Here is a 26,193-nt window from a genome sequence, read left to right on the forward strand (position 1 = left end):
CCACTCCATAGTTCTAGTGTTTGCTGCTTTTAAATTGTCATAAACTGTAACAATAGTAAACCCTTTCAAATAAGATTTAATTCATCCTGTGTCGGACAAAAGTATCTTTAAGATTAAATCAGTGATTTCCAGCACACTCCTGTTTCAAGAGCAGCAAAAAAACAAAAAACAAAAACACCACAACCCTAAATTGTTCCCCTTAGGATATGAACACATGCCGCAAACCAACTGAGAAAATATTCACTGCAAGTCCAAGTAACTCAATTAACCACAAACTCAACTTGGATTAGTCAAAGTCTAACTTTTATTGAGACAAATTATTCATACTACAGAAAAACAGGCTGCTGAAGAAGAGGCTACTAAATATGCTGTGCAATGTACAGAGTAAGTTCAAGTTAAGAAAATCTAAACAAGAAAAATCTCAAATGACTACAATATGATGCAACATGACAAAATTCCCATTTCAATCCATGCTTTGGGGGGAGAAAAACACAAACAAAAAAAAAAAACAAAACAAAAAAAACAAAAAACAAAAAAAAACTGTCAGTATAGCAAATAATTTGGGTGTTTCCCCGCCACTACCACTGTTGGTACAGGTTTACTGCCGATTTGACAGCTTTTCACTGACTTGGTTACGGTATTTGCAGGTACAGAGCAGCATGCCATTCAAAATGAGATGTTTCTCTAGTCATTAAACCGTCATAAAGAGCAAATAAAAATGAAATGATTCCGTAAAGACCACAAGAGTGGCCAGATTGAAGTAACATGTAGACGTTCAGTCATTCTCATGCTGACAATAGATTCAAGCTCGAAGAGTAGAAGCTTAAATGCAACTAAGGCAGTAATATAGTCTTTGTGTGCTAAACTTGCAAAGCTTTAAAAATCATCTTCATATAACCAGAAACTAAGACACCAGTGGCTTACAACCAGCAAACACATACACAAATGTGTCCACAAAATACTGAATACTTAAAACCTTAGAATGTTTAGACCCAAATGTGGTAACTGTAACAAACATCCATTTCCTCAACTACAGCTAGAGTGGAAGGGCCCTCCCACCTAACACTGTGTGAGAGGAAAACATGCTCCAGACATAAATGAGTGATCTCTGAATCAGAGTCAAGAGTAAACACAAAACACTGAACATCCAACTAAATAAAGACCCCCCCAAAAAAAGTGGATTATTTAATGTGAGGCACTTTGTTGTGATTCACTGATGATGATTGGACGGGCAGGGTTGAGTTTGCAGTCGGTGTTTGACTCCGTGTGGGTGGTTGTCTGGTCTCTTTATCCTTTCTAGTAGTTTCCTCTGCGTTTAGTGCTTCGGTATCATTACTGAAGACTGAGCCATCGACTGGAAGAAAGAAAATGTTATTACCAAAGTGTGTCACTGACACAGAGTGAAGGAGCCTTTTCTATATTTAGGAAAAGTCGTTGTCAACATTGTCTTTAAGAAAGTACTCATTTTTCATCAAAAGTTAGCACTGTCATAAAAGAAAGTTTTGAAGAGAAAACTAAGGAAATTCAGGCAGTCTGTGCAAAAAACACTGGGATACAGAGTGTTTTTCAAAATTTTAATTAATACATGTTTATCATGGTGCAAGTACTGCAAGAGATCCAACATAGCACAATGTGTCCTATTGTCTGAGTGAGCCCCCCCTTTTAGAAAATCATCTTGTTAATAGGCTCCCCCCCCCAAAAAAAAAAAAAAAAAAAAAAAAAAAAAAAAAAAGCCATGCACCATCAGGTTTTGTTATTCTTTAGAAATGCTGAGAGAAATAAGTGAGATCAAAGTTCACGATAACCAGATAGAAAGCAAACAGACCCTCTTTCACAACTTGCAGAATGGAAATGAATCATCATAAAGCTGACGGCTTACTTTCAATGTATTTATTGTCTGAGCCCAGTCCATCTGACTAATCTGGGGTATTGCCGTTAACAGGATACTGCTAGCTTTGTTTGCATTCTCCTTCATCGTCTTCAGTACATTGTCAACACAGACCTAGGACGAGAAGAAGAAAAGAGAAAAAAAATGTATAGCAGCCATTTAAGAGGAATCACTTGCAATGGTGCAAATTTCACTTCCTTTAAAATGTCACAGCCACGCATTTCGAAAATAACCATCTTGGTGTGTATTTTTATTTTGTCTACTTTGAGTGAAGTAAACACTCCTCTGTGAACAATTCTTGAAAGCAGAGCATGATGTAAAGACAGGCACCATCTTGTAAAATCAGAGCTATTATGAATAGATTATGTATACACTTTAAAAGAACGACGGTGTGAACTCAGTCGCTAAGATGTAACACACATAATGTGGCCTCCTCTTTACTCAAGTCACAATTGCACAAAAACGCCAATAACCAGTTCAACATAATGGTGAATAAAATCCACTCAGCTGAAAAATGACACCACCCACTCCTCCCGTAAAAGGCCAGTGCGGTTAATGTAGATGTCCGCTTTCTCAAGAAAGATACACTTTCATATTCTACATGCAACAACACATAATTTCTTTTGCAGCTATGCATTACAGGTGTAATTTTTACCAATTTGAAAACAAAAACCGATGATCTTTAGTGTGAAAATACTTTCTGCATTACTAAGGTGGTGTGTGGCTATAATTTACAAGATTATTGTGAACAGTACTCAGTCCCCCAATGTGGAACCAGTTTAGTGCATTTCCACAAATGACTGGAAGTGATGCTAAAAAGCCGGCATCAGTAGGGCAACACAAAATTGCTGAGCTAAGAACCACCAAAACCAGAGTCGTGTGTGTGAGAAATTCACAAATGTCTGGCAAATGGAGCACATGCTTGTCTTCCCTGTAATGTTATCCTTTAAAAATAAATTGATAAAACCTTCAATCTGGCACCAAGGCACAACTGACTGCACCTTCACTGTGCTGGTGGAAAAAAGGTATGTGAATATGATCTTAATAGCACTGGTTTAGTAAAACCATATTTTAAAAAAAAAAAAAAAAAAAAAAAAAAAGAATTAAAACATTCATGTACGAGTGCAGCAGAAACAAAGCTACTGGACAACACTGAGAACAGTTGATTGTGAAAGTACCGGCTTAACCAAATCAGTCACGTCAGGACCTGTGAGTGAGTCACAGCAGTAGGTGGAAAAACAATATTTTGCTCTTTGCACCTGTACTGGGATTGCTGCGTACATTTTACAACCATCACCTGTGCTCTGAAATTTAGTGACTCATTACATGGTTCAGTTTCGAGCCTACTGAACCATGTATACGACACTAGCAATCACTTTACTCACGTGGCTAATGCAATACAATGGAGGAACTAAAAATCAAAACGGTGAAATAAGCAGTTATACCGCACAAACGTGGAGTTCTCATTCCCATATTCTTGTATAAATGCAGTGAAGTATTAGTTCATAATCCATTCTGAAATTCATTCAGCCACAACTACAGTGTACATTACAGTAAGTTGCACAACATTACTTCCATCCTGTGTACCTCCTGTAACCTTCATTAACCCTTCCCTTGAGTGCTTGTTTTTATGTCACACTCAATGATTAGGTTCATGTTTTTGTGGTATTTGTCAGGATGAAGACAGTGTAGCTGATGACTCAGTGTGACTCAACCTCCTCTGGCAGGGCTTCCACCGGAGACTGGCAAACAAGCCGACTGGTTGGAGAGGGACAAGGAGGAGGGGGGAGGGGGGGGGGGGGGGGGGGGGGGGGGAGGCCAGGAGGTAGTATCAAGCTGCGAGGGAGTGAGGGGGGGGGGGGGGGGGGCGGAAGGATGTGGCGAGCATTCTCTAACAGGAGGGGGAAGAGGTCAGCTGCAGGAACTCGGAAGTGGAGTTGTGAGTTGGGCTGGATCAGTTCTACATAAGCCGGCGCTCGCCCACACGCAGTAGATCAACTGCATAATCCAGAGCGCCTGACAGAGGCCAGGTCACTCGGAAGCCATAAGAAGCCACAGATACTTTTATCTACTTATGGAGCACAGATGTTAAAAACCTCTAACCCATCATTTATAGTGAGAGTGAACGATCTGGTTTAGAAACTCGTTGTGATACAGTAAACTTTAAAACTACAGCCACTACTTAAAATACACTGCTCAAAAAAAATGAAAGCAAATTTATTAGATTTCAGTGTGGGGGAAAAAAATAATACTGGACATCTATACTGATACGGACTGGGTAGTGTGTGAGGAATGAAAGGATGCCACATAATTTGGAAATGATCAATTTGAAAAGTATCAACCTACAGAGAGCTGAATTCAAAGGCATCCTGAAGATCAAAAGCAGCGGACTAGTCCATTTTGCTGACATTTCATTACTGTAATTCACACTGGTACTCAGTTTGGCCCCCACATGCTTGCCCAGCGATGTTGGACCATGCTCCTAATGGGACAATGGATGGTGTCTTGGGGGATCTCCCAGATCACTTGGCTCATGAACAGCCTGAAATGAAACACAACTGATGCCTAATGACAGCTAGGGTGACGCTCTCTAGCTAATCAGAGGCATTCACACCAGTATCCTGCTGGAGGTCACTTTGGAGCTCTGGCAGTTCTTGTCCTGTTCTTCCCTGCACAAATGAGCAGATACTGGTCCTTCTGATGGATTTGACTTTCTACAGCCCTGTTCAGCTCTCCTTGAGCAAACCTTCTGGCAATAGCACGCATCAATGTGCCATCCTGGAGTTGGCCCACCTGTGCAACCTCTTTAGGATCCAGATATCCAGGCCTCATGCTAGCCAAATGCAAAAACAATCAGAAAAGAGGAGGTTAAAAAAAAAAAAAAAAAAAAAAAATCAGTGGCCTTCACCTGTAAAACCATTCCCCTTTTAAGAGTTGTCTCACTGTTGTCCCTCTAGTGCACCTGTTAATTTCATTAATGCCAAAGCAGCTGAGACTGATAAACAGTGCCCTCTGCTACTTAACTGGCCATATCATTTTTTTTTATTTTTTTTTTTTACTTTAATTGAATCGAATGACTAAAATTAAATGGCTTAAAACTAACCCATTAACTCCAATTACAAAAAGGCAAGACTAATTTTGTTCCCAGAGCTGAACACTGCAGACGTGACAACATGTTTCTGTACGAAACGAGTGTTTATTGCTTTGGCATCATAAACATATCAGACTTTGTTATCTCAGAGGACTGGATATATCTGGGATATATATATTATCTGGGAGGACTGGATATAATTGCACTGAAATTATTTTAGTGCGCTATTTGACGCAAGAAGTGGACGTGCGTTTAAATTGTGTTGCACAAAAGCAACTGAGGGAACTCGTGACCTGGCCAAGGCTGACCTCGCACAGCTTGCCAAGATGGCCTTTGAATGAGCTTCTGAAGAGCACCATGGAGTTAAAAGGTTGTCATTGATTCTACCTGGTCGGCCAGCCAGCAGGAAAGTTCCCAGAGCTGATGTTGTGGTATAAGGCAGTTTTCTATTTGTTGGTAAATTTTGTTTTCCATTGTAAAGAAACAAAACCATGTCTGCAATGCGTAAAAAGATGTTATGATAAGCAATACTTAGCTTGCTAGTGTCGTCTTTGTTTTGTTTTTTAAATGTATCAACACAAGTCATCAGGGCATGTGCTGGATCAGGCTGAACAGGGTGACTGTCGTTTAGGAGGGTTTGAAAGGTAAACTCCAAAACAGTCTGCTGCGCTTGTTGACATTTAGTCACAGTATTATGAATCTACATACTTTGAGGTGCGATTTGTGTCTTTAAGCTTTGGCATAGGAGAATGATATGCATATTCCTTAATCTCCCAAAAATAAGTGTATTGTTAAGAAATTAATGTTAAAAAGTGATTTATTTTTTCAAAGCCAAAAAACAGAGAACTTCACCTGCAAACTCTGCTGATCACAGCTTAGCAAAGATAAAGTAAGGGAGCCAGTTTGAGGATCGCAGAACAAACATGATGATTAGGCTGCAAATAAATGATATAAATGCAACCTAATGCCATTAGCTTTATGCTACCCTTTTCTTAAAGTTGTGCAATTATCTTCAGGCCTAATATCAAAAAGCTTACACTTAAAATCAGTCATATTCATTCAGCTCTTAAATAATGCTCTTTAATTTCGTCGTGTAAAATTAAAATGTTTAGGTTGGCGTTTGTTGTGCAGTGGGCCAGGGAAGAGGCACGATGCACCGTTAACTGACCCACTTTAACAGGGCATCATCCACTGCCACTGACTCACACGACAAATAAAAGCTTGAAACATCAAAGTAATAAAAACGACAGTTAGGACCTCTGGCCCGCCACTCACTGCTTCCTCGTGCTCCTTCCAACAGTCATAGTCTGTTGCCATGGCAATGCTGGCATAGCACAAGCCAGCCTCCTTGGCGAGGACCGCCTCTGGCACGGTGGTCATATTGATGACGTCAGCACCCCACTGGCGGAACATCAGGCTCTCTGCCCGCGAAGAAAACCGAGGCCCCTCGATAGTCAGCATGGTCCCTCGCACATGACATTTGACCCCTAGACTCCGCGCCACCTCCACCAAAACCTGCAGGGAATATCACCGTCATTCTGGAATAAATCACTAACCCCCAAGGTCGGGTGGCAACTGCTTATCTGTATGCCGTTTCAGTCTACTGCAGATAAGCAGACATTCATTCTAAACACAGACGCTACCCCCATGAAAACACTGTCTCTGAAGGTCCATTATTTTTCTTGACCAGGAGAAGTTTTTCATGTCAATATTGGAAACTTAAAGACAATTATGGTTTTATTCAACCTGGTGCATTCTGTGGCCCGAAAACAAAACAACAAACAGTAGGTAACCAGCAATCAGACAGTAAAGCCTTTCCATCAGCACACAGCAGCAGATATCCCACGTTAGTCGAGGTTCCCATTTCTGGAAATGATGCGGGGTTAATATTTGTTAGAATGGTACGTTGGTTCAGTCGAGGGTGCTGCCACAGCAGAGCCCGCAGAGGACAGGACACACAACTCACCACCAAATTACCTGTATTACTTTCCCATCCAACAGGACATCGCTTAGACTTGGTGCTAGAGAGCTGGCAGGTTAAAGACCATTTAATGTCCAGTTTGACTGCATCGGATATTTGTGCTCTCATATGCACCTCAGTCATGTAACGTCTAGAAAAGCATCACAAAAAACCTCCTTTACGTTGTCAGACAAAAAGACCCACAGTGATGTGCACTTTATGCTATCAATACTTACACTGAATAAAAATAATCACTTTAGGAGAATTTAGTATACAGTGGTCCCTCGTTTATCGCGAGAGTTGCGTTCTAAAAATAACCTGCGATAGGTGAAATCCGCAAAGTAGTCAACTTTATTTTTTTTTTACAATTATTATAGATTTTAAGGCTGTAAAACCCCTCACTACACACTTTATACACTTTTCTCAGACAGGCATGAACACTCACATTTTCTCTTGTTTAAACACTCAAAGTTCAAACCTTCGTAGAAAAATAAGTCCAGCATTATAGAATGAAACCAAAGATCAGACCCTATTCTCAGGTCCAGAACATGGGAATAGAGCAGCCGCCAGAGAATTCAACATTAATGAATCAATGGTACGGAAGTAGAGGAAGCAATAACAATGAGATGAGTAAAGTTTGACTTATCTGACTGTTTTGTTTCGCTTAATGCGCCCTATAGTCCGGTGTACCTTATGGTCCGGAAAATATGGTAACTTCTACCTTCCTTTAGCATGTCCAGAAGTCCAACTTTTTGTGCGATGATTAGCATCTTCCTCTGCCTTTTGGGTGTTATCACGGGTGCTTTTGATGGTGCAAAACGTTTTGTCGACATTGTTGTGTTTGTTGGGGAGAAAACACACAGTGCAGCACTTCAGTCACACACTGCTAGCGATCGAAGATTTATGTAAATTTGACAAGCTGAACGCATTCTGTACTGTACAGGAGACACGGCATGAAGGAGATTGACTGACAATGGTCTACAGCTGATCAGGACTCAGAACACAATGCACTATTTTGAAAAGAAAAAAAAAAAATCTGCGAAACAGCGAGGCTCTCAAAAGGTGAACCGTGTTATAGCAAGGGACCACTGTACTGAGCAAAATTACATGTCAGTTACAAAATAACAAGTTTGACGTAGGACGTGTTTAGATTTATAGACTTACCTCTCTAGTTTTGTTGCAGAAAGGCTCAGCCATGGGGATATGACAGACACCTGGGGGACTGGTGGGCTGACCATCGTAGAGTGTTTGAGACCTCTTGGTTGTCCTACCAAACAAACAAAACAGAAAAAAGAAAAAAAAAGAAAAAAAAAAAAAAAAAAAAAAAAAAAAAAAAAAAGCAGATTTGTTTCAATGACAAAAATATAAAAACACTTAAAGATGTAAGATTAATAACTTTGTTTCTTTTTAATGAGTTTATCTGACCTAAAGTTGAGAAAAAGTGTGAAAAGATATGAGGAATAACTGCAGAAATACTGGGAATGGCCATCAAAATCATTCTAGACAACATGTCGACATGAATGAGGTACAGAAATCATTCATTTCATAATCAGGACTATTTGGCTCAGAAATCTGCAAATTTTTGTGGCATGACCAGTTTCACAGCAGTCAGGACTATAAACATCAACAGAATGGAAGAAGGTCTCAAGCTTCGCTATAACAACCGACCTAAAGTTTTCCCTTCTGCTGAGTCAGTGCTGTTGCAAGAGGCAAAGTGCCAGCCTGTGTCCCCATGGTTCTTCATGGCAATAGGTCAGGATTGCACAAAAGGCTGATTCACTTATCCAAGTGACCTGAAAACATCAGGATTTCTGTGCTCCATGTAGCCTCTTAGCTTCTTTTGTATAAAGGGAATTCTGTGTGGATGCAGTTTGGACAAAGCCATGTTCTTCAATGTAGAAGAAATTTACTTCATATTACTGATTTACCAAAGTAGCCACTGTTTGCCTTCATGGCCACTTTGCACTTGTCTTGTACAGCTTGCCAGAAGTGACTTTGTGCACATTCACATGATTTCCTTTTTAACTGTATTCAAAAGCATTAGCTGCATCATGCTGAGGTTCTGCTGGTATATACCAAACAGACCCATCTGACTACTTTAGTAATCCAAAAGGTGAAAGATTACGTAAGTGAAAGAATTGTGATGATACATTGATGGTGGCTTCAAGCAGTGGTCCTGCATTATACAGCAATACACTTGCAATGAAAGATACTGACCAAATAACCAATCAAAAAGGTATGCAGCATGAAATGACGCGCTCGTCAATGGGACACCAGCACTTGTTTTTAAAATAAAGAGGGGAATTCCAGCCATGCATCAAATCTGATGATTCACGTATCAGCACACACTCCACATTGCTTTGCCTCAGTGTGCTTTGCACCTTAAGAGAAATCTCATACTTGGAAAAAAAAAAAAAAACAAATCATGAAATGGAAGACAGAGTTGCCTCGGCTGCAGATCATTGGTTTTGTTTTCAACATGCATGACTAGAGCTAATGTCAGTGCTTCCCAAGATTTAAGTAGACGCATCAATTGTTCAGAGAAGGCTGTGTGACTGTTTTAACTGTTACACGGAATAATAAGGAAAGACATGTTTGGGACAAGGAACACAATGAATAGTGGAGACCTGTATGTTGGTCAAATAAGCCATAATGTTGTTTCTAACAAAATGCAGTTAAAGGTGAAATGTTGACATCTGCAAGAGTAGTTTTAGTTGAAGTGGGTGTGATTGTTCTTTGGGCTGTGCTGGTGACATTGCTGGCAATTCATTTCAGATCTCAACACTTCAATGAACAAGTGAATGAACACTTCCATCTCGTTACTACTTCAGCAGGACATTAGCATAAAACACACCTACAGCCTGTGTAAGAACTAAAGGAGGAGAATTAGAGTGCTACACCTGACGGATCCCAATAAAGGAGTGCTTAATAGGGATCCTGAGACTTGAGCCTAATTGGACCACAGAATAAATAAAAAGCAAGAAAAAATGCTGAGCATGAAAAGTCTCTTAAATGCTCCAGGTGATGGCCTTATGAAGCCGTTTGAGAGAAGAGTGTGTGCAGAGCTTTTATGATAGCAAAAATCTGACTTTCAAGCTATGCCAAAAACTCGTCCAGCCAAAGGTTCTGATACCCCAGCACAAACAAAGAAATATATGGTGTATACACAGAGGATTGCTGTGAGTTCTACATTGCAGAAACCAAAACACCATCAGCTTTGAAGAATGAGAGGAGAAGAAAAAAAAAAAAAAAAAAAAAAAAAAAAAAAACACACAAACAAACAAACAAAAAAAAAAAAAACCCACCCACCTTTACGCCTTCTAATACTCATTTTTTACTCTGTGCATAAATCCAGATGTGGCATTTAATAGTTGTAATGTCTTTTTATATACAGCTGACTCATGGCACAGCTTATTTGTTCCTCCCCCCCCCCCTTGGGGATTACCAAATCCTAAAATAATTATCTTAGAGATCCAAAATATGAATGCTACTGTCAGAAATCTTTTAAGCTGATGCCCAACCCCATCTCTTACTCATAACCCTGGCAGTGGAAGAATAAAAATCAGTGTTTGAAAAGAGCTCCAGAAATCTGTGTCTCAGTTTAAAACCATTAAACAATGATGTGCTGGATAAACAAGGAGATTAGTACAATGCACAAGGCTACAAAAAAAATCTAGTTATTATGGTCTGGTGTTTCATTACCATTTTTCACTTCACAATTGCCGTTGTAGAAAATGGCACACACACACCCTGTAATTATCAAACAGTATAATTACTTCAAAACTATACAAAGAATGTTGTTTGATCCCTTTTCTGGGTTCATCCTCAGGTTCAAACCAAAGTCCCTACTTGAGTCAGTTTGAACAGTGATAACAATCAGGTTCCAAAGCAATTTAACCAGTTACCCTGCACCTGAATATTTCCTGTACAAACATATCTGAAGTATAAGAATGGATGAAGGGTGTAGGGGCTCTCAAACAGGGTGAGGAGCTCAGTCCTTTGGGATAGTTCTCAGTAATGGGCTCCGAACCAATGTTCCCTCTAAGCTGCGCATGTGCGCAATTGCGCACTGCTGGCACGGTCTCTGCGCACAGAAAATGTGCGTTGCGCACAAAAAAAAAAAAAAAAAAAAAAAAAAAAATATCTCTAACCCGAATTGAAATTAAAATTAATACTTTAACAATTCTGTTTTGCAGTGTTAGTCAGTGAGTGACTGTCTGCGCCCGTATGGGATTAGAACGATGCCACCTTATCCCATAGTCCAGCCAATAATGCGATTTACATTCGTATATACGCAGCTAATCAGCGTCGTTGACAGGCTATGACAGCGTCCTTATGTGCCGACACCGGTGTTTTAGCTAACAAAGCGGCGTGGCTGATGTGAAGTGAAGCCACGTTAATGACAACGTGTACAACCATTGGAGATGTGAGCAGGACAGACGGAACAACTGACAGAAAAAGTGGATTTTTTTTTTTTTTAATAAATCGTGTTGATGGGCCACGTAAAACCAGAGTTATGATAAAAAAAAAAATATCTGCAATGTTTGGTTTCCTTGCTGAATACTATCGTTGTTTATATTTACTGCGGGAAGAAACTGTAAAAACGGCGTTTTATGAGAAAAATGCTTGAAAGCGCTCTCCGCCTGTGAGCAAAAACAAACTCCACCCCTCTCTCCCTTTCCTATTCGTCCAAAAAAGTACCATGTCGACCAATCAAAAAACTGATATGGCAACGTGACATCTAGTTGTTAAGAAACGGGGGGAAGTTTTAGGAGTGACGGCGGTGCTTTGAGATGTGAGACGTTTAGCGCAAATCTTATGTAGTTAGTGTGTAGTGTAGTTTTGTTGTGTGTGTCAGAACAATGAGGCGACTGCTGAATGTTACACGTGTTACAGCAGTGATACATCTTCTGTTGTCAGGCCTGCAGGTACCAGGCTGTTGTTCTCCTTTATCTCATAGTGGACAGAAATTATTTTTTGAAGTGGCACAAATAATTTGTGTGGCATCAGATGCAGAACAGCTGATTGTTCTGTAAATAGTTTGAAATGTTTATTTAAAACTGCCTTGGCTGCATTAAACCCCCCCCCCCCCCCCAAAAAAACAACAAAAAAAAAAAAAAACAACATAGCTGCAAAAATCTTTGTTTGCCAAACTGAGTAACCTTTTTGAAGTAGTAACTATATAATTAATTGCCCAGTATTGGTCATTATTAGGGATGGGTATTGATAAGATTTTCACGATTCCGATTCCATTTTCGATTCTGTTTAACGATTCAATTCTTTATCGAGTCTCTTATCGATTCTTATTTTTAAAAAAGGAGAACACTAAGGTCGATTAGCTTAGAACTTTGTTTTATATCTTCTCTTTGAACAAGATAGAAATTTAGGAGTAACATGGCGATCGTGGCTCAAGAGTTGGGAGTTCGCCTTGTAATCGGAAGGTTGGCAGCCTCGCCTCTGTCAGTGCGCCCCAGGGCAGCTGTGGCTACAATGTAGCTTGCCATCACTAGTGTGTGAATGTGTGTGTGGATGACTGGATATGTAAAGCGCTTTGGGGTCCTTAGGGACTAGTAAAACGCTATATAACTACAGTCCATTTACAAACCCAGCAGTGAGACCTTAAGAGATCCAGCCTACGGCTCTTCAATGGGGTGTCACAGGGTCCCCAGGAAAAAACATTGTAAATGTAAAATAAAATAAATATTCTTCTGTAGCAATAAAAAGTATAACATAAATTATTCTGTAGCAATTACACAAGAATATCCAGTAATGTCCCTGCCTACAATTAAACACATTCACTTACTGAAAATCGGGGGCATCTGCTGCGGCAGCCTTTTACCACAAACTTAGTCACTGCTCGGTGACATTCGTCTATCCTGGCCTGAAAGGAGACTGCAGCGAGAACTGCCAGCATCTGAGCCAGACTCTGTCTCTCTCATCATGGTCACCTAAATGCACAGTAATGGCAGGTTTTGTAATAAGGCAGATCGCGTTAACATAATATGCACTGTTAGTTGATTATTTACCTGCCGCATTAACGGGAGAGGACGTGCAAACGTTACCGCTGCTGCTGGGTTGAGATTCACGAGTCCGGAGCGGAATTAAAAACACGACATTCATTTAAGGTCATCGCGTGTTTTGTGAGCAAATGCTTTTGCATATTCGTAGTGTTTCCTCCCTTAAATGAAATATCTACTTTGCAAGTTGCCCTCAACTGGAATCGATAAGGGAATCGTTTGCAAAAATGGCAAACAATTCCAAGGAATTGAAACAGTGGGAACCGGGTTTCGATACCCATCCCTAGTCATTATATACTATATTTTGCAGACAGAGTTACAGGACTGTCTCCCAGACCACAGACTCATAATACAAGTCAGAGCTTTATAATATAAATAAAAAATAAAAAAATTAAGTTGTGTTTTCGAAATTGGATTAGTTATTTGTACTTCCAATAGTGTTAACATACTGCACAGGTGAATGACTAGAATTTTTTACATTTTCATTGTAAGGGGGCTAAAGCAGTTAATTAAAAGAAGTCTAACATAAATGTAAATGCTGCAATTTGATTATTTTAATAAACCATGTAACTTGGATGGATTAGATGCCGGCGCGACCACAGTGCACACGTCTGATGTCGTTCAGAGTGGTCCAAGGGACCGCTCAGGGAGTTTGTGTGTTCGCTCAGACACGTGAAAAATTAGAGGGAACATTGCTCCGAACCCATCAAGAGGAACCAGTTGAGATGGTTCAGGAATCTGACTAGGATGTTGCCTGGACGCCTCCTAGATGAGGCATTTAAGGCATTTCCAACTGGAAGGAGATTCCAGGGTACAGCCAGGAACAACTGAAGAGATTCCATCTGTTTATTAGCTCAGAAATGTCCGATGGATAGAGATGGATGAGGTGGCCAGACGGAGACAGGTCTGGACATTATTGCTTAGACTGACCCTGCAACCCAAACTCATAAGTGGCCAAAGAAGAACAAAAAAATAAATAAAGCAGTAAAGGGTAATTTTAATTTCTTCAGTCATGGCACCGATCTTGTGGCCCATTATTAGGTAATGGTGCCAATGTCGGCCATAATGCAACGGAATTGTTCATGTGGCTGGGAAATCCTGCAGTTAGTTGAAACAAAAACAAAAAAAGTTGTTTGGATCAGTGATGAAACACTTATTGTGCTGAAAACACTGAATCTACATGAACTACATAAACTTTTTTCCTGGATTATTGAGCGCGCATAAAGCAATATAAGACGAGCTGCATCCAAAAGCAAAAGCATTTGTTGTAAAGGCTAAACTTAGAACCTGACAGTCCGTAGATGCATTTTAAAAGTACAATTTAGCACAGTGTTAGCCATGATTAGAATCTGACAAAGTAAGCTCTTATAGTGACCATGTGGTTTGCACACAACAAATAAGCAGAGGTGATGGCATGAAGTAAAGCCTTCAGCAGCACAGCATGCTGTCACATGCTGTGGGACAAGTCTGTGCATGTCCCAACAAGCAACTTCCTCATTTCCGATAAACAGATCTTGTTTGTTCTTGATACTAGTAGTTTATCGACTTCAACAAAACAGGCAAACCCACATGCAAACTCACTCATGTTGAAATTCATAATAGAACACACTGACATAAATTAGGGAAGGCAGACTACAACTTACCTCAATTCAGCTAGATGCATGCCAACTCATGAGTCATAAGGAATCCTTTTTACACCTCTCAATGCACATATTGTGCCATTTAATAAAATCTCTGCTGTCAGCTAACTGAGAGAACAACACTCCCACAAGGTCGTGCTCTTGGTACGCTACAGCAGAAGTATGTGTGTATGCCTTGAGGTCAGAAACAGCTGACAAGCTATTTTTTCCCCCCTCCATGAAACAGAAAGAAATTATCAAGGTTTACCAGCAAGTGTGTTTAAGCAAGAACTCAGTCGCGTGCTACAGTTTTAACCACAGCCATACAATACCAGCGATCACTTGCAAGCCATAACCCTTTTATCTACGTCCCCCTGGTTTGTTTTGTCATATATCATCGTATCTCAATGCTTGTTCTCCCTCTGCTCTTTCCCTTCACCTGAAAAATAAATAAAATACTGTAGAACATGGCTGCCCCTTCCTCCCCACCGTCACCAAGTGCTTCCTAACCAGAGGCTGTTTTCTCTCTCAAGTAGGATTTTTTCCATACAATACAAAATAATGAGCATTAAAGATGAAGCTGCAAATTCTTGTGGATTTTGAGGGATAAAACAATACTAGACTCAGTTTTTTTTTTTTTTGTTTTAGAAAGTGGTTTGACACTAAATATCAAAGTGCATATATGAGTGTATTTATTTGCATGTTTACATCTATAAAATCCTCAAAATACTGGATCTTTATTAGTTTATTACTTGGAGATGATTTCTTTTAGTCAAGTATTTTCAGTGCACGGACAGAGACACTTAAAAAGAGTCATCCTTATGTCAACAAGGTTACTCTGAGTCACACTTTGACTCTGTTGACAAGAAGGAAACTGACAGGTTATAAACCAATTCAACCTGTTCCCATGAATATTTACTGCACATACCAGTCTGTCTTTAAAAAGCCAACGATCAGTGTTCAGTCACTTGTCCTGTTACTACCGGTAATTGTTGCACGGATACTAAACGTTCCTTTCAGTCTGTCTATAGATAGAGAGATCTCTCTATGATATATGATTCCATCTAAATTCTAGTGCCATCATCACATCAATTATTTCATACCTGTAGCTCCACCAGATGAAAATGGAGACTGCTTTTTATTTGCTCACTGCCAATTTTATGAATCATGCAACTAGAGCACAATGCGGTTCTCTTCCTCCACCTCCCACACGCTTTGTTAACTAAGGATGAATTAACTGAAGAACTATCACAAAAACCCATTTATATATTCTCCATCTCATTGACAAAGTTGGAAGCAGATGGAAATCAGCTTATTTTTGTTCTAAACTTGAGTTACAGTTAACATTGAGTCTATGGGGGACTGACTCACTTTTGGAGTCAAGGCCCATTCACACGGCAGCATCCGGCATTTGCTGTGCTAACCGCTAGCTGGAGCAAATTGCCCAAAATTTGTGTTGTACTTGCTGTTGCACTCCGCCAATTTTTTTGCACCCACTCCACATGTACTAGATGCGCTTCCCGGTCATTTTAAACCCTGCATCTCTCATTTATGAAGAAGAAAGCTTTGGCACTATCCCTACCGAGTCACTCTACAACACTGCTTTCCTCCTGAGCGCCCCACACACACACACACACACACACACACACACACACACACACACTAAAGTTTGTATCTCTGATATGCACAGAATGTTTTCGTTCATTGTGGGTCTGAACTTAGAGCAGGTGTGGGCTTAATGCCTAATCACCTAATCCAGCCCTAACTATATTCTTTATCAAAAAGGAAAAAAAAAAGAAGAAAAAAAAACACAAAGGTTTTAGGGCTAATCTTAAAAGGTAGAGAGGAAGTTTATGTCCTGAATCCAAACTAGGAGCTGGTTCCCCAGAAGAGAGGCCAGAAGGAGGATAAGACAGAAGTTGTAGTGTTTGATAGTCACACCCTGCTGGAACAACTAACTGATGCATTAGGTCCCCTTGGTAGCCATCTCTCGCCCACTGTTAGAAACTTTTGTGTTTTCCTGGACAGCTCTTTCAAACCCGAGAAACAGATCTCCTCTGTCGTTGGGAAAAAATAAATTAAAAAAAACAAAACAAAAAAAAAAAAAAAAACAACCCTGTTTCTACCAGCTGCGTCAGATATTTAAGACAAAGCCATACCTCCCTTCGTAGGAAAAAAGTTTATTCACGCTCTTATCACTTTCAAGTTAGACTACTGTAATTCCCTCTACTCGGGCCTCCCATCTTCCTCTATTCACCGGCTCCAGTTTAAAACGCAGCTGCACCTCTCCTAACTGGTACTAGAAATTATGCCCACATCACACCAGTTTTAGCCAACATACATTGGCTCCCTGTAGAATATTGTATAAATTTCAAAATTCTCTTGCTTACCTTTAAAATTTTAAACAATTTGGCTTCCAGTTATCTATGCGAATGCCTCCATTTGTATATCCCTAATAAGGCACTTGGATCTTCCAATTAAATGCTCCTGACGCAACCGAGGTCTTTGCTGTCGTAGCTCCCAGACTCTGGAATAACCTCCCTCCTTATATTCGTTCCTCTGAGTCCATCCAGTCTTTTAGATTGCGTCTTAAAACTTATTTTAGCCTGGCTTTTGATTCAAACTAGTATGTTATTTCGTGGCTAGTTATGTTTTTGTTTTTTTAATCCGTGTCGTTTCCTGCCCTCCTTTTAACTGTTTCTTTTTATTCTGTCTTATGCCATTGCTCTGACCGACTGTGAAGCACTTTGGTCAACTTTGTTGTATTATTATGTGCTATAGAAATAAATTTTGATTTGGTTTTGATTTTAAGCTCTGCCTCCCATTCTACTTTTAGAAACTCTTGGAACCACAAGTAAACCTGCAGTCTGAGAGCAAAGCGCTCTGCTGGGGTAAAACAGTACTACCTGATTATTCAAGAGCTTGTTTGTTTGGAATAGGACTTCAAATGTGTTTGTTTATTTTGTTATTTAAAAAGGGACAGTGCAGTTTAACATACATCAGTTTTGTACTTGAACTAACGCCCATAGGTTTATAGCTATTGCTAATTTTCAACAATTGTCCCTTGTTGGGCTTACAATCAAAATAGGTACATTTAGCAATAAAACATACATTTTTATAAAACCAAATTACATCATAAATACAATTACAATTAATAGACAATAATTTAAAATAAAATTAAAATCATTAGTTAAAATGACTACATCTCTGATTTCCCTTTAACCAAACTTTAACCTTCAATGTAAAGGATCTGATGTCTGTAATCAATTTGATTTCGGTTGGAAGTGTGTTCCACAGATGGCAAGCCTTTATGGAAAAAGCTGACTGACCGAATGTCGATCTGCAATATAATATCTTGCAGTTGCCGTTCACCTTGCTCCTAGTAATACAATTACCATCTTGTCTCTGGATGCATCTATTGAGACACTCTGGGGCCATCGTATTTATACATTTAAAAACTAATTTAAGAAAACAAATGATTAAAACTCTTAAAACTAAGTAGATTATATTTCTTTAAAATGTGACAGTGATGCCACCGAACAGATTTTTTTATCCATTATTTTTAAAGACTGGTTATATAAGGATACCACAGACTGAATTGTAGATGGTGCTGCTTGGGTCCAAACTGTCATACAATATGACAAATGAGAGAATGTCATGGAATGCATAAATAACTGAGCTGCTGAAGTGGGTATAGTGCCGAATTAACTTAAAACAATTCAGATTAGCCTTGACCGTCTTAGAAATCTTCTTTACATGTCAAATTTAAGATGTGAATCTAAAATTATTCCTAAAAACTTAAAATCTTTGACTTCCTTTATTTCTTCGTTCCCTAACTTGATTTTAAAATCATTAGATGAACTTCATTTCCTAATAGAACAAACAGTTTTTTGTTTTTAATTCAATACAAGATGATTTTGTTCCAGCCATTTTTGGACATCATTTAGATGTACCATTAAGGTGTCTGCTGCCTCGCCAGGTGACTTAGCTGGTACGTGTATAACTGCATCAAGTTGGCAGTTAGCTTTTGGACAACTGGCAGGCAAATCATTTATAAACAAACTAAATAGCAATGGGCCAAGAACACATCCTTGGGGAATACCCAGTCTGTTTTCCAACATGAACGACTTATCTTTATCAACCCTCACACACTGCTCTCTTTTGTGAAGATAGGACTCAAACCAATCAACTGCTTGCTTTGAAAAGTCAAATTTTATCAACTTGGAAAGAAGTATGTCATGGCTGACAGTGTCAAAAGCCTTTTTTAGGTCAAGGAACACTGCACCCACAACATTACCATTATCCTACTATTATTTGATTCTGGATTTAACAGGATGCCAATAAAGAAAAGCAATATGGGAGAAATGCGGTCTCCCTTTCTAGTCCCTGTCAATACTTATTCTGTGGCATTCTTGATCAACTGAAGGCTTTACAGAGAGTTTTTAGGACAACATGATAATCCTGAGTAATAATAGTAATAGGGCCGAGTACAATTACCTGAGTTTTACCTGGATTTAGATTTAGGAAATTAGAGGTCATCCAGGGCTTCACATCTCTTTAAATGGTGGGTGTCACCTGGCTTCATGAACAGATAAAGCTGGGTTGTCATATGCATAAATGAGACTGGTGCCTGAAATATCTGATACTATAAGAATGCACATTTGTGCTTATCATGAACGCCGGTGAACTCAAACAGGAAATTTCTTTAATGACAGTTATTAGTTTTGTTTAGGCAGTGATGGGGACAGTCAAACAGTCCATTTGAGAGGCTCCCCAGGTGCTTGTCACTGTGGTCTGCAGCACTACGAGGACAGCTTCCTGTGGTAGACTTTAATGCTTTCTATTGGAAAATTGGAACATTGTGCCGTAGGTGGCCACAGCTTAGTGTGGAGACTACAGACCAAGCCAAAACAGCAAACTTCATTAATATGTCGTTAGTCATGGTTAAACAAATATGAACTCTTTATTTATTTTAATGTAATCAACTGTCTATAGGTCAGAAGTTTTAAAATTTTGTCAAAAATCACTCTTTTGATAGTAAAACAACCCTCAGCATGGATCTGCAAAACATGTGTACCTTAGAAGCCTGTATACTCATAAGTATAGGTTATTAATAAATAATTAAAATCTTTCCAACATGCTTGCTGTAGTTGCATTTTCATTACAGTGATCCAATGTTTTTGTAGCATCAATGTAATTACAGAACTATTTTTTCTATTTTTTCTTAGTTTTTATAAATTATAAAACGGTGTTGTGAGGCAGAAGAAAAATATTTTTAGGGTTAGGCCAATTACCACCATGATGCCTATTTATGTGTGCAAATAAATCAAATTTGAAATAGTCTACTTTAATAAAAAAAAAAAAAAACAACAAAACAAACAAAGTGGTCCAATTGCTTTTAAAAAAAAAAAAAAGTGTAAATAAATACATAAGATTTTGAAAAAGACCAGTTTTAAAAGGCATCAGCACGAGCACTTGTAAATTCATTAGTTTCCTCAGTGACCTATTTTTGAATTTGGAAGCCATAGCAAGCATGAGTCAATTACAGCAGTGATACATAGAAATAAAAATATTTAAATATAACAATTGTTCATTTCCATCTCCATCAAGTTTTTGCCAAAGCAACAGGCAAAAACCTCAATAGTTGCTACAGAGCCACAGGCTTGAGAACCCTGAATGGGATACTGTGGATGTGGTTGAAATATAGCATGTTATGCACTTAATTTTGTTTTAAAAAAATACAAAAAAAATAAAAAATAAAAAAAACCACTTATCTCTCCCTCTCCCTCCTAACTGCAAGCTCTAAATTGAAGAAAAACAAATTCAAACACCACTCTCACCATGCTCTAATGCATTGGTGTCAAACTCTGGCCCGCAGGCCAAATTTGGCCCGCAGCCTCATTACATTTGGCCCACGAAGCCATACCAAATTACTATTAGAGCTGGCCTACTGGTATTATACAGCTAATATATATATTGTTTAGTATTAAGCTTTGCTGTTCCATATTCAGTTTTTCAGCTAAACTTGTTTGAGTCTATAAGAAAAGATTCATTCTTATATCTGGAGGAAGATTTTTTTTTTTTTTCAATAAATATTAACGTTAGCCCGCGACCTTGTTCCATTTTGAATTTTGGCCCACTGTGTATTTGAGTTTGACACCCCTGCTCTAATGTGAACGTTATAATGAAGACGATTGTAAGACTTGTGGCAGACTAGACTAACATTTAACTAGGCTTATCCAGTAACCTGGCCAATGTGTTAATGTGAATACAATGTAAACATGGTATTCCGCAACAGAATTCTGCAAGCATGAAGTTAATTTCATAATTAGAAAACCCAATCACAGGGATTACCAGTAGCAGTAATCCCTGCGATATGTGGGAGGATGCACAACAGACTCACAGGATAACCACTAATAATGACTTCTGACAGAGTCAGTCTAGATATAGGAACAAAAATAAACATTTAGCAAAAACTGGTCTGTCTATATACTCAAAAGACAAATCTGTTCTGCTAGTTTAGTTCAATCAGTACACAGAAACTATGAATGCGCTGTCACACCATATTAATCTTTTAGACTTCCTTGAGTTATTGCATTCACAAGATTTTCAGAAACTTCACATCTGACCTGGAGCTTGAGGTCACGAGGATTCAAACTCATCTGAGAGTTTTAGTAGATACACCTAGCCATGCAAGAATGCAAGTGTTGGGTTAAGAGTTTAATCTACATGTTTGATTGAAAGTCCTGAGTGTGGTGCAGAGCTCCTTTTTCATATTTGAATAGTAGAGGTCTTTGTTTATCTAAGAAAATAAAAAAATATCAAAACAATTTTCCCTATTCTTTTTTTGCCATCCCTGTACTGAACTGTTGATCAGCTCCACACTCTATACAGGAAGTGTTCATAGGAATTATCACCAGGTTTTTACTCCACCTACAAAAACGGGACACCGCCTACACTTAATGCTCTACTTTTCCTGAAAGATAACCTAGTTTCATGATGTGTCAGAAAACGTATGTCTGAATCTTAACCTACTAATGGACTCGCAGAACTAACCTGTCAATGAACTGATCTATGATGACAATATCTCCTGGCTGGATCTCCTCCCGGAGGGAGCCACAGGCAGTGGTAACCAGCAGATGTGTACAGCCTTCTTCTCTCAGGGCCCAAATGTTGGCTCGATAGTTGACATTGGATGGCATTATGGTGTGTTGTCTCCCGTGCCTATGAATAGCACAATTCAACATTTAATACGTGTAATTTAAAAAAAAAAAAAAAAAAAAATCTATCCACACACACATGAAATAACTAGTATGTGCAAATAATACAGTTGTCCACTAGATGGAGAAAAAGGAGAGGAAATTTTCACAATTGGGGAAAAAAAAAAAAAAAAAAAAGGAACACATTACCTTGCTAGGAGGACACAGTCCACATTTTTTATTTTCCCCAATATCAGGGCATCTGATGGCTGTTTAAAGGAGGACCAGGATAATTTATATATACACACAAACTTCATTGTCAAGGCAGTACAATATTTCACAAGTAAGACAGGGCATAACCCAAATAGAGTCTAATATTTATACTACTTCACCTGGAGCACGACTTCAAAAGATACAACTAACCTTCCCATATGGTGTTTCAACATAGCGCTCAGTTCTTCCCTCCAAGATATCTGGATCATCAAGACCTGAACCCCCGATTATTCCAATCTGAAAGATATGAGAACAGTTCATAACTTCAGTCTATAGAATGAATCTCTTGAAACACGTTTCTTAAAAGACGTTTCAAAATAAAAAAACAAAACCTCAAAGCAGCTAATTACATATTTACTATCATACATGTGAAGAATGGAAGTACAGAAGATATATTGGACAAAGGATGTTGAAAGGAAGACCACAGAATTGATGCAGTAAAAAAAAAAAAAAAAAAAAAAAAAGGAAAAAGAACAAAAAAACGAAAGAAAGGAGCCGCCAACAATAGTGCCAAATTTGCCATTTATTAAATGATTTAATTTATACTTAACCTTTCACTATATTTTAATAGGAGAAAAACTCCATCCAACAGCTTATTTCGTGGCTCATTTATAATTTTTGTCTAGAAAATGTTTAAATGTAAATAAGTGAAATATTTTAAGAATGTCACTAACTACTAGGGGTGCAACAATACTCGTATCGATATTGAACCGTTCGATACAGTGCTTTCGGTTCGATATGCATATGTATCGAACAATACAACATTTTTAATTTATTTTATCAACTTTCCTTCTGACGATGCTGTCTGTGTTGAGCGCTCAGTGGATCTGTGCTCGACAGTGCAGCCTAGGCGGAGTAGTCGAACGCAGATTCACCGAGCGCAGGGCAAGCGAGCAAGACAGAAGTTAAGCTCTTGTTGGAACATGGCAAGTTGAACCTCCCCCACCCTCATTCAGATCTGGCGTTTGGAACTATTTTGGTTTTCATGTGACGTATGACCCTGAAGGTAAGCGCGTCATGGACAAAAGTAAAACAGTATGTCGATGTGCCACGCAATGCTCAATTACATTAGTGGGAACTAGTGCGTTAGCGCAGTTTGCTCGTTAACGCGTTGACGTCGTCCAGCCTGACACACAGGGCGATCCGCGGTAGCTCGTTAACGGAGAACGAGCCGTGTTGTGGCGTTAACGTCATTTTGACGAGATTAACTCTGACAGCACTAGTGGGAACACAACGAATATGACTGCACATTTACTCCGACATCATCCTAGTGCAAAGACAAGTGGAAGCAGACAAAAACAACAAGCAGGCATGCTACAAACTTTACCCGAGTTATTTAGACAGCCGTTAGCACATGATTCTCCTTATGGGGACCTGATATGTTTAATATGCTGCTGAGAATATAGCCCAGAAGAAGCGTATAGTGTAGTGAACTGTACTTTTGAGTTAAAATATATATTTATAATTTTAATAAATGACAAATCAAAAAGGCATTAACCTTTTTGTATCGAAAAAAATATCGAACCGTGACACCAAAGTATTGAACCGAACCGTGTATCGTTGCACCCCTACTAACTACATAGTCCAAAACAATCATAGGGTTGACACAACATCCCTCTATCAGTTTCAACCAAGAACTGAATATACTTCACAACTGCTTAGCACACACCAGTACACTGTCATAGCTAGTGCAGCAACTCCTGCAGCATAAATACTATTGTTGCATATTTGGTGGCTGCTCTCTGGTCATAAAGGGATAGACATGGTCATTAACATTCCATAGTTTTAAGTCATTGTGGCAGTAAGGACAGACCTGACCACATATTCGCTCTTAAATACATGTTTATTCCGGTTGTCGTTTTCCTTAAAACACGCCCGCAGCTTTCCAGCTGCGTCCTACACACAACAACAACCAACTCTTCAGGTCCCGGCGCGTTTAATAGGGAGGCGTGATGAGCTGATTGAGCTCAGGTGTGTCTATCTGCCCCACAGCTGCGCCATGAACCAAGTATGTGACTCACTACCCTACAGGGCAAAACATACCTTGTCGTGACAACCAATAGCGGACAGTTAGATGTACCGCAAGACAAGGAGGGGGGAAACACCTGTTTCTGCTTGGATCATCTATCCATGGATGAAAAACAAAGATATGAAGAGAAACTCCATATTGTGCCTCAGCAGCTCTAGTTAAATCGTTGAAAGTGGCAATGCCTCTCCCAAAGCTCCAGTTCAGTGACATCTACTTGCAACTTGTAGAGAATTGATCACCTTACACTGCTGCCAGGATCTGTGGTTTCAAAGTATGAACAGCTACAGGCACGTTGATGGGTGTGTCCCAGTACCTCCGATTTCACTTGAAAACTACGGATACTCATGTAGATTGAGGTGTTTAAACGATGCTCAGTTAAGTACTAAGCGGGCCAAAGTGTGCCAAGAAAATATCCATCACATTACACCACCAGCAGCACCTGAATCCATGCTTTTGTTGTTTACACCACATTCTATCCTATCATCTGAATGCTGGAGCAAAAATCAATACGCAGACCAGGCAACGGTTCTCCAGTTCTCTATGGTTCATTTTGGTGAGCTTGTTCCCATCACCTCGAAGTAGATTGGTCTTTTTCCTCTGACCTGTAGCATTAACAAGGCACCTTTTCCCAGAGAAATGCTGCTCACTGGATAATTTCTCTTTCTCAGACAACTCTCTGTAAACTGTGGAGGAAAATCCCAGTAGACCAGCCTGTGTGGCACCAACACAATGTCACGTTCAAAGTCACTGAAATCCCCCCAATCTTCCATATTCTGGTGCTCAGCAGGTCATCTTGAACAGCCATCTGCATGGACTTGCTTCCATTTGATTGCTAATTACACATTTGTGTTAATGAGCAGTTGAAAAGCTGCTTGCACAAACACAGCAATCAATTTCATTCCCCACTTCATCTTTCTGATAAGAAGTGTAGTTATGCAACGTTTTAACATGCTTCTTGTACTGAGCTTTTATGACCTGCACAGTTTTACACATTTTTTGATACCCTGCTGACAGCTGTAACAGTACAGCAGCCGCGTGCACTTACTCTGGCCACGTGCCATACCAGCTGTACCTGACATAATCACTCTTTAGCTTCTTTTAACAGTACGACACCTTAACAGAAATCAGTACGTTAGCACCTGAATTTTAGCTTGTATTATTAAGGCAGGGAGCGTACTTTACAGACTTGTAAAGCTTTGCTAACACTGTGCTAACGGTTAAGGGCTTCTCCTGGCATACCTAACGGCGCCCCAGCAGCCTTTAAGTTACATTTTTCATGGATGTTTCTCCTCTGTCAAAGACAAACACACAGCATTCAATCACTAAAACGATATTAAAGTAAATGTTAATACCTTAATAGGTACAGCGGATGCCATAACGACAGTTTTCTTGCTGTTAACAGTAGAGCTAGACAAATTCTGGCTTTTATACATCCGAAAGGAAGCGGGACATCAAATTCCTCTTCCTGTTTGTTTGGGGGTTTTTTTCCAAAATAAAAGCAAAGCAACGTTTGATTATTTTTATGTATAAAACATCCCTGTTATAGTAATGTTTGTTCTGGTCATGATGTTTATATATTTAAATGCACAATTAAAAAGAAAACAAGTAATGAAGTAATCGTATGATTGTATTCAGCAAAACAATTTACATCTATATATGACCACGTCAAACGTCCAGTGCAACATTAAAGAAACAAGTCAGGTATATAATGAAAAGTTGGTATGCAAGATTTTGTTCACTGAGTATACAACCATTTAGTAAAATATTATTTCCTCGCTTAACTTTCATTTTGGTTTCATATTTACATATCTTATGGTTTACCAACAGTTGCCGTCCTGTGAAAAACTAAGCACACCCTTACTGTTTCCATACGAATTAAGAGAGTAAGTAGCAGCCAGGTATTGCTAATCAAACGCAGTTGATTAACAAGTAGGCACTCGTCAGCAAATATGAGCGCCTCTGTTTTTGGTAGTTTGCTGGTCTGGACCATTCAGGCGTATGTTAAAAAAGTCCCAGTCTTCATAGGAGTGAACGTCAAAGGCTACACCCAAGCTCAGAACATGCAGTGCTCGGAGAGATTATTTTAACTTCCTAAGACCTTCCATGGCATGCATTTT

The 26,193-nt window shown here is 39.2% G+C and overlaps 1 protein-coding gene across 1 annotated transcript; it reads right to left on the minus strand.

Moving 5' to 3' along the window:
• Window positions 1–286: 286 nt before the first annotated feature.
• On the minus strand, window positions 287–25,551 carry mtap (methylthioadenosine phosphorylase). Its single transcript, XM_004549442.4, has 8 exons — window positions 25,429–25,551; window positions 22,198–22,284; window positions 21,985–22,043; window positions 21,632–21,799; window positions 8,104–8,206; window positions 6,255–6,494; window positions 1,880–2,002; window positions 287–1,354 (listed from the first exon to the last, which is right to left on the minus strand). Exons 1-8 carry the CDS (start codon window positions 25,507–25,509, stop codon window positions 1,316–1,318), a joined length of 900 nt encoding a protein of 299 aa, XP_004549499.2. The 5' UTR covers window positions 25,510–25,551; the 3' UTR covers window positions 287–1,315.
• Window positions 25,552–26,193: the final 642 nt, after the last annotated feature.

This window comes from Maylandia zebra, linkage group LG6 (assembly GCF_041146795.1).
Source record: "Maylandia zebra isolate NMK-2024a linkage group LG6, Mzebra_GT3a, whole genome shotgun sequence".
In the NCBI taxonomy this organism is placed as follows: Eukaryota; Metazoa; Chordata; class Actinopteri; order Cichliformes; family Cichlidae; genus Maylandia; species Maylandia zebra.

Bases quoted from the DNA above. Each gene is read 5' to 3' on its own strand.
- mtap (XM_004549442.4), bottom strand. From the start codon at position 25,509: ATGTATAAAAGCCAGAATTTGTCTAGCTCTACTGTTAACAGCAAGAAA. The intron at 6,495-8,103 runs GTAAGTCTATAA...TATTCCCTGCAG, and splicing joins TCTGCAACAAAACTAGAGAG to GTTTTGGTGGAGGTGGCGCG. The intron at 2,003-6,254 runs GTGAGTGGCGGG...TTCTCGTCCTAG, and splicing joins GGAAGGAGCACGAGGAAGCA to GTCTGTGTTGACAATGTACT.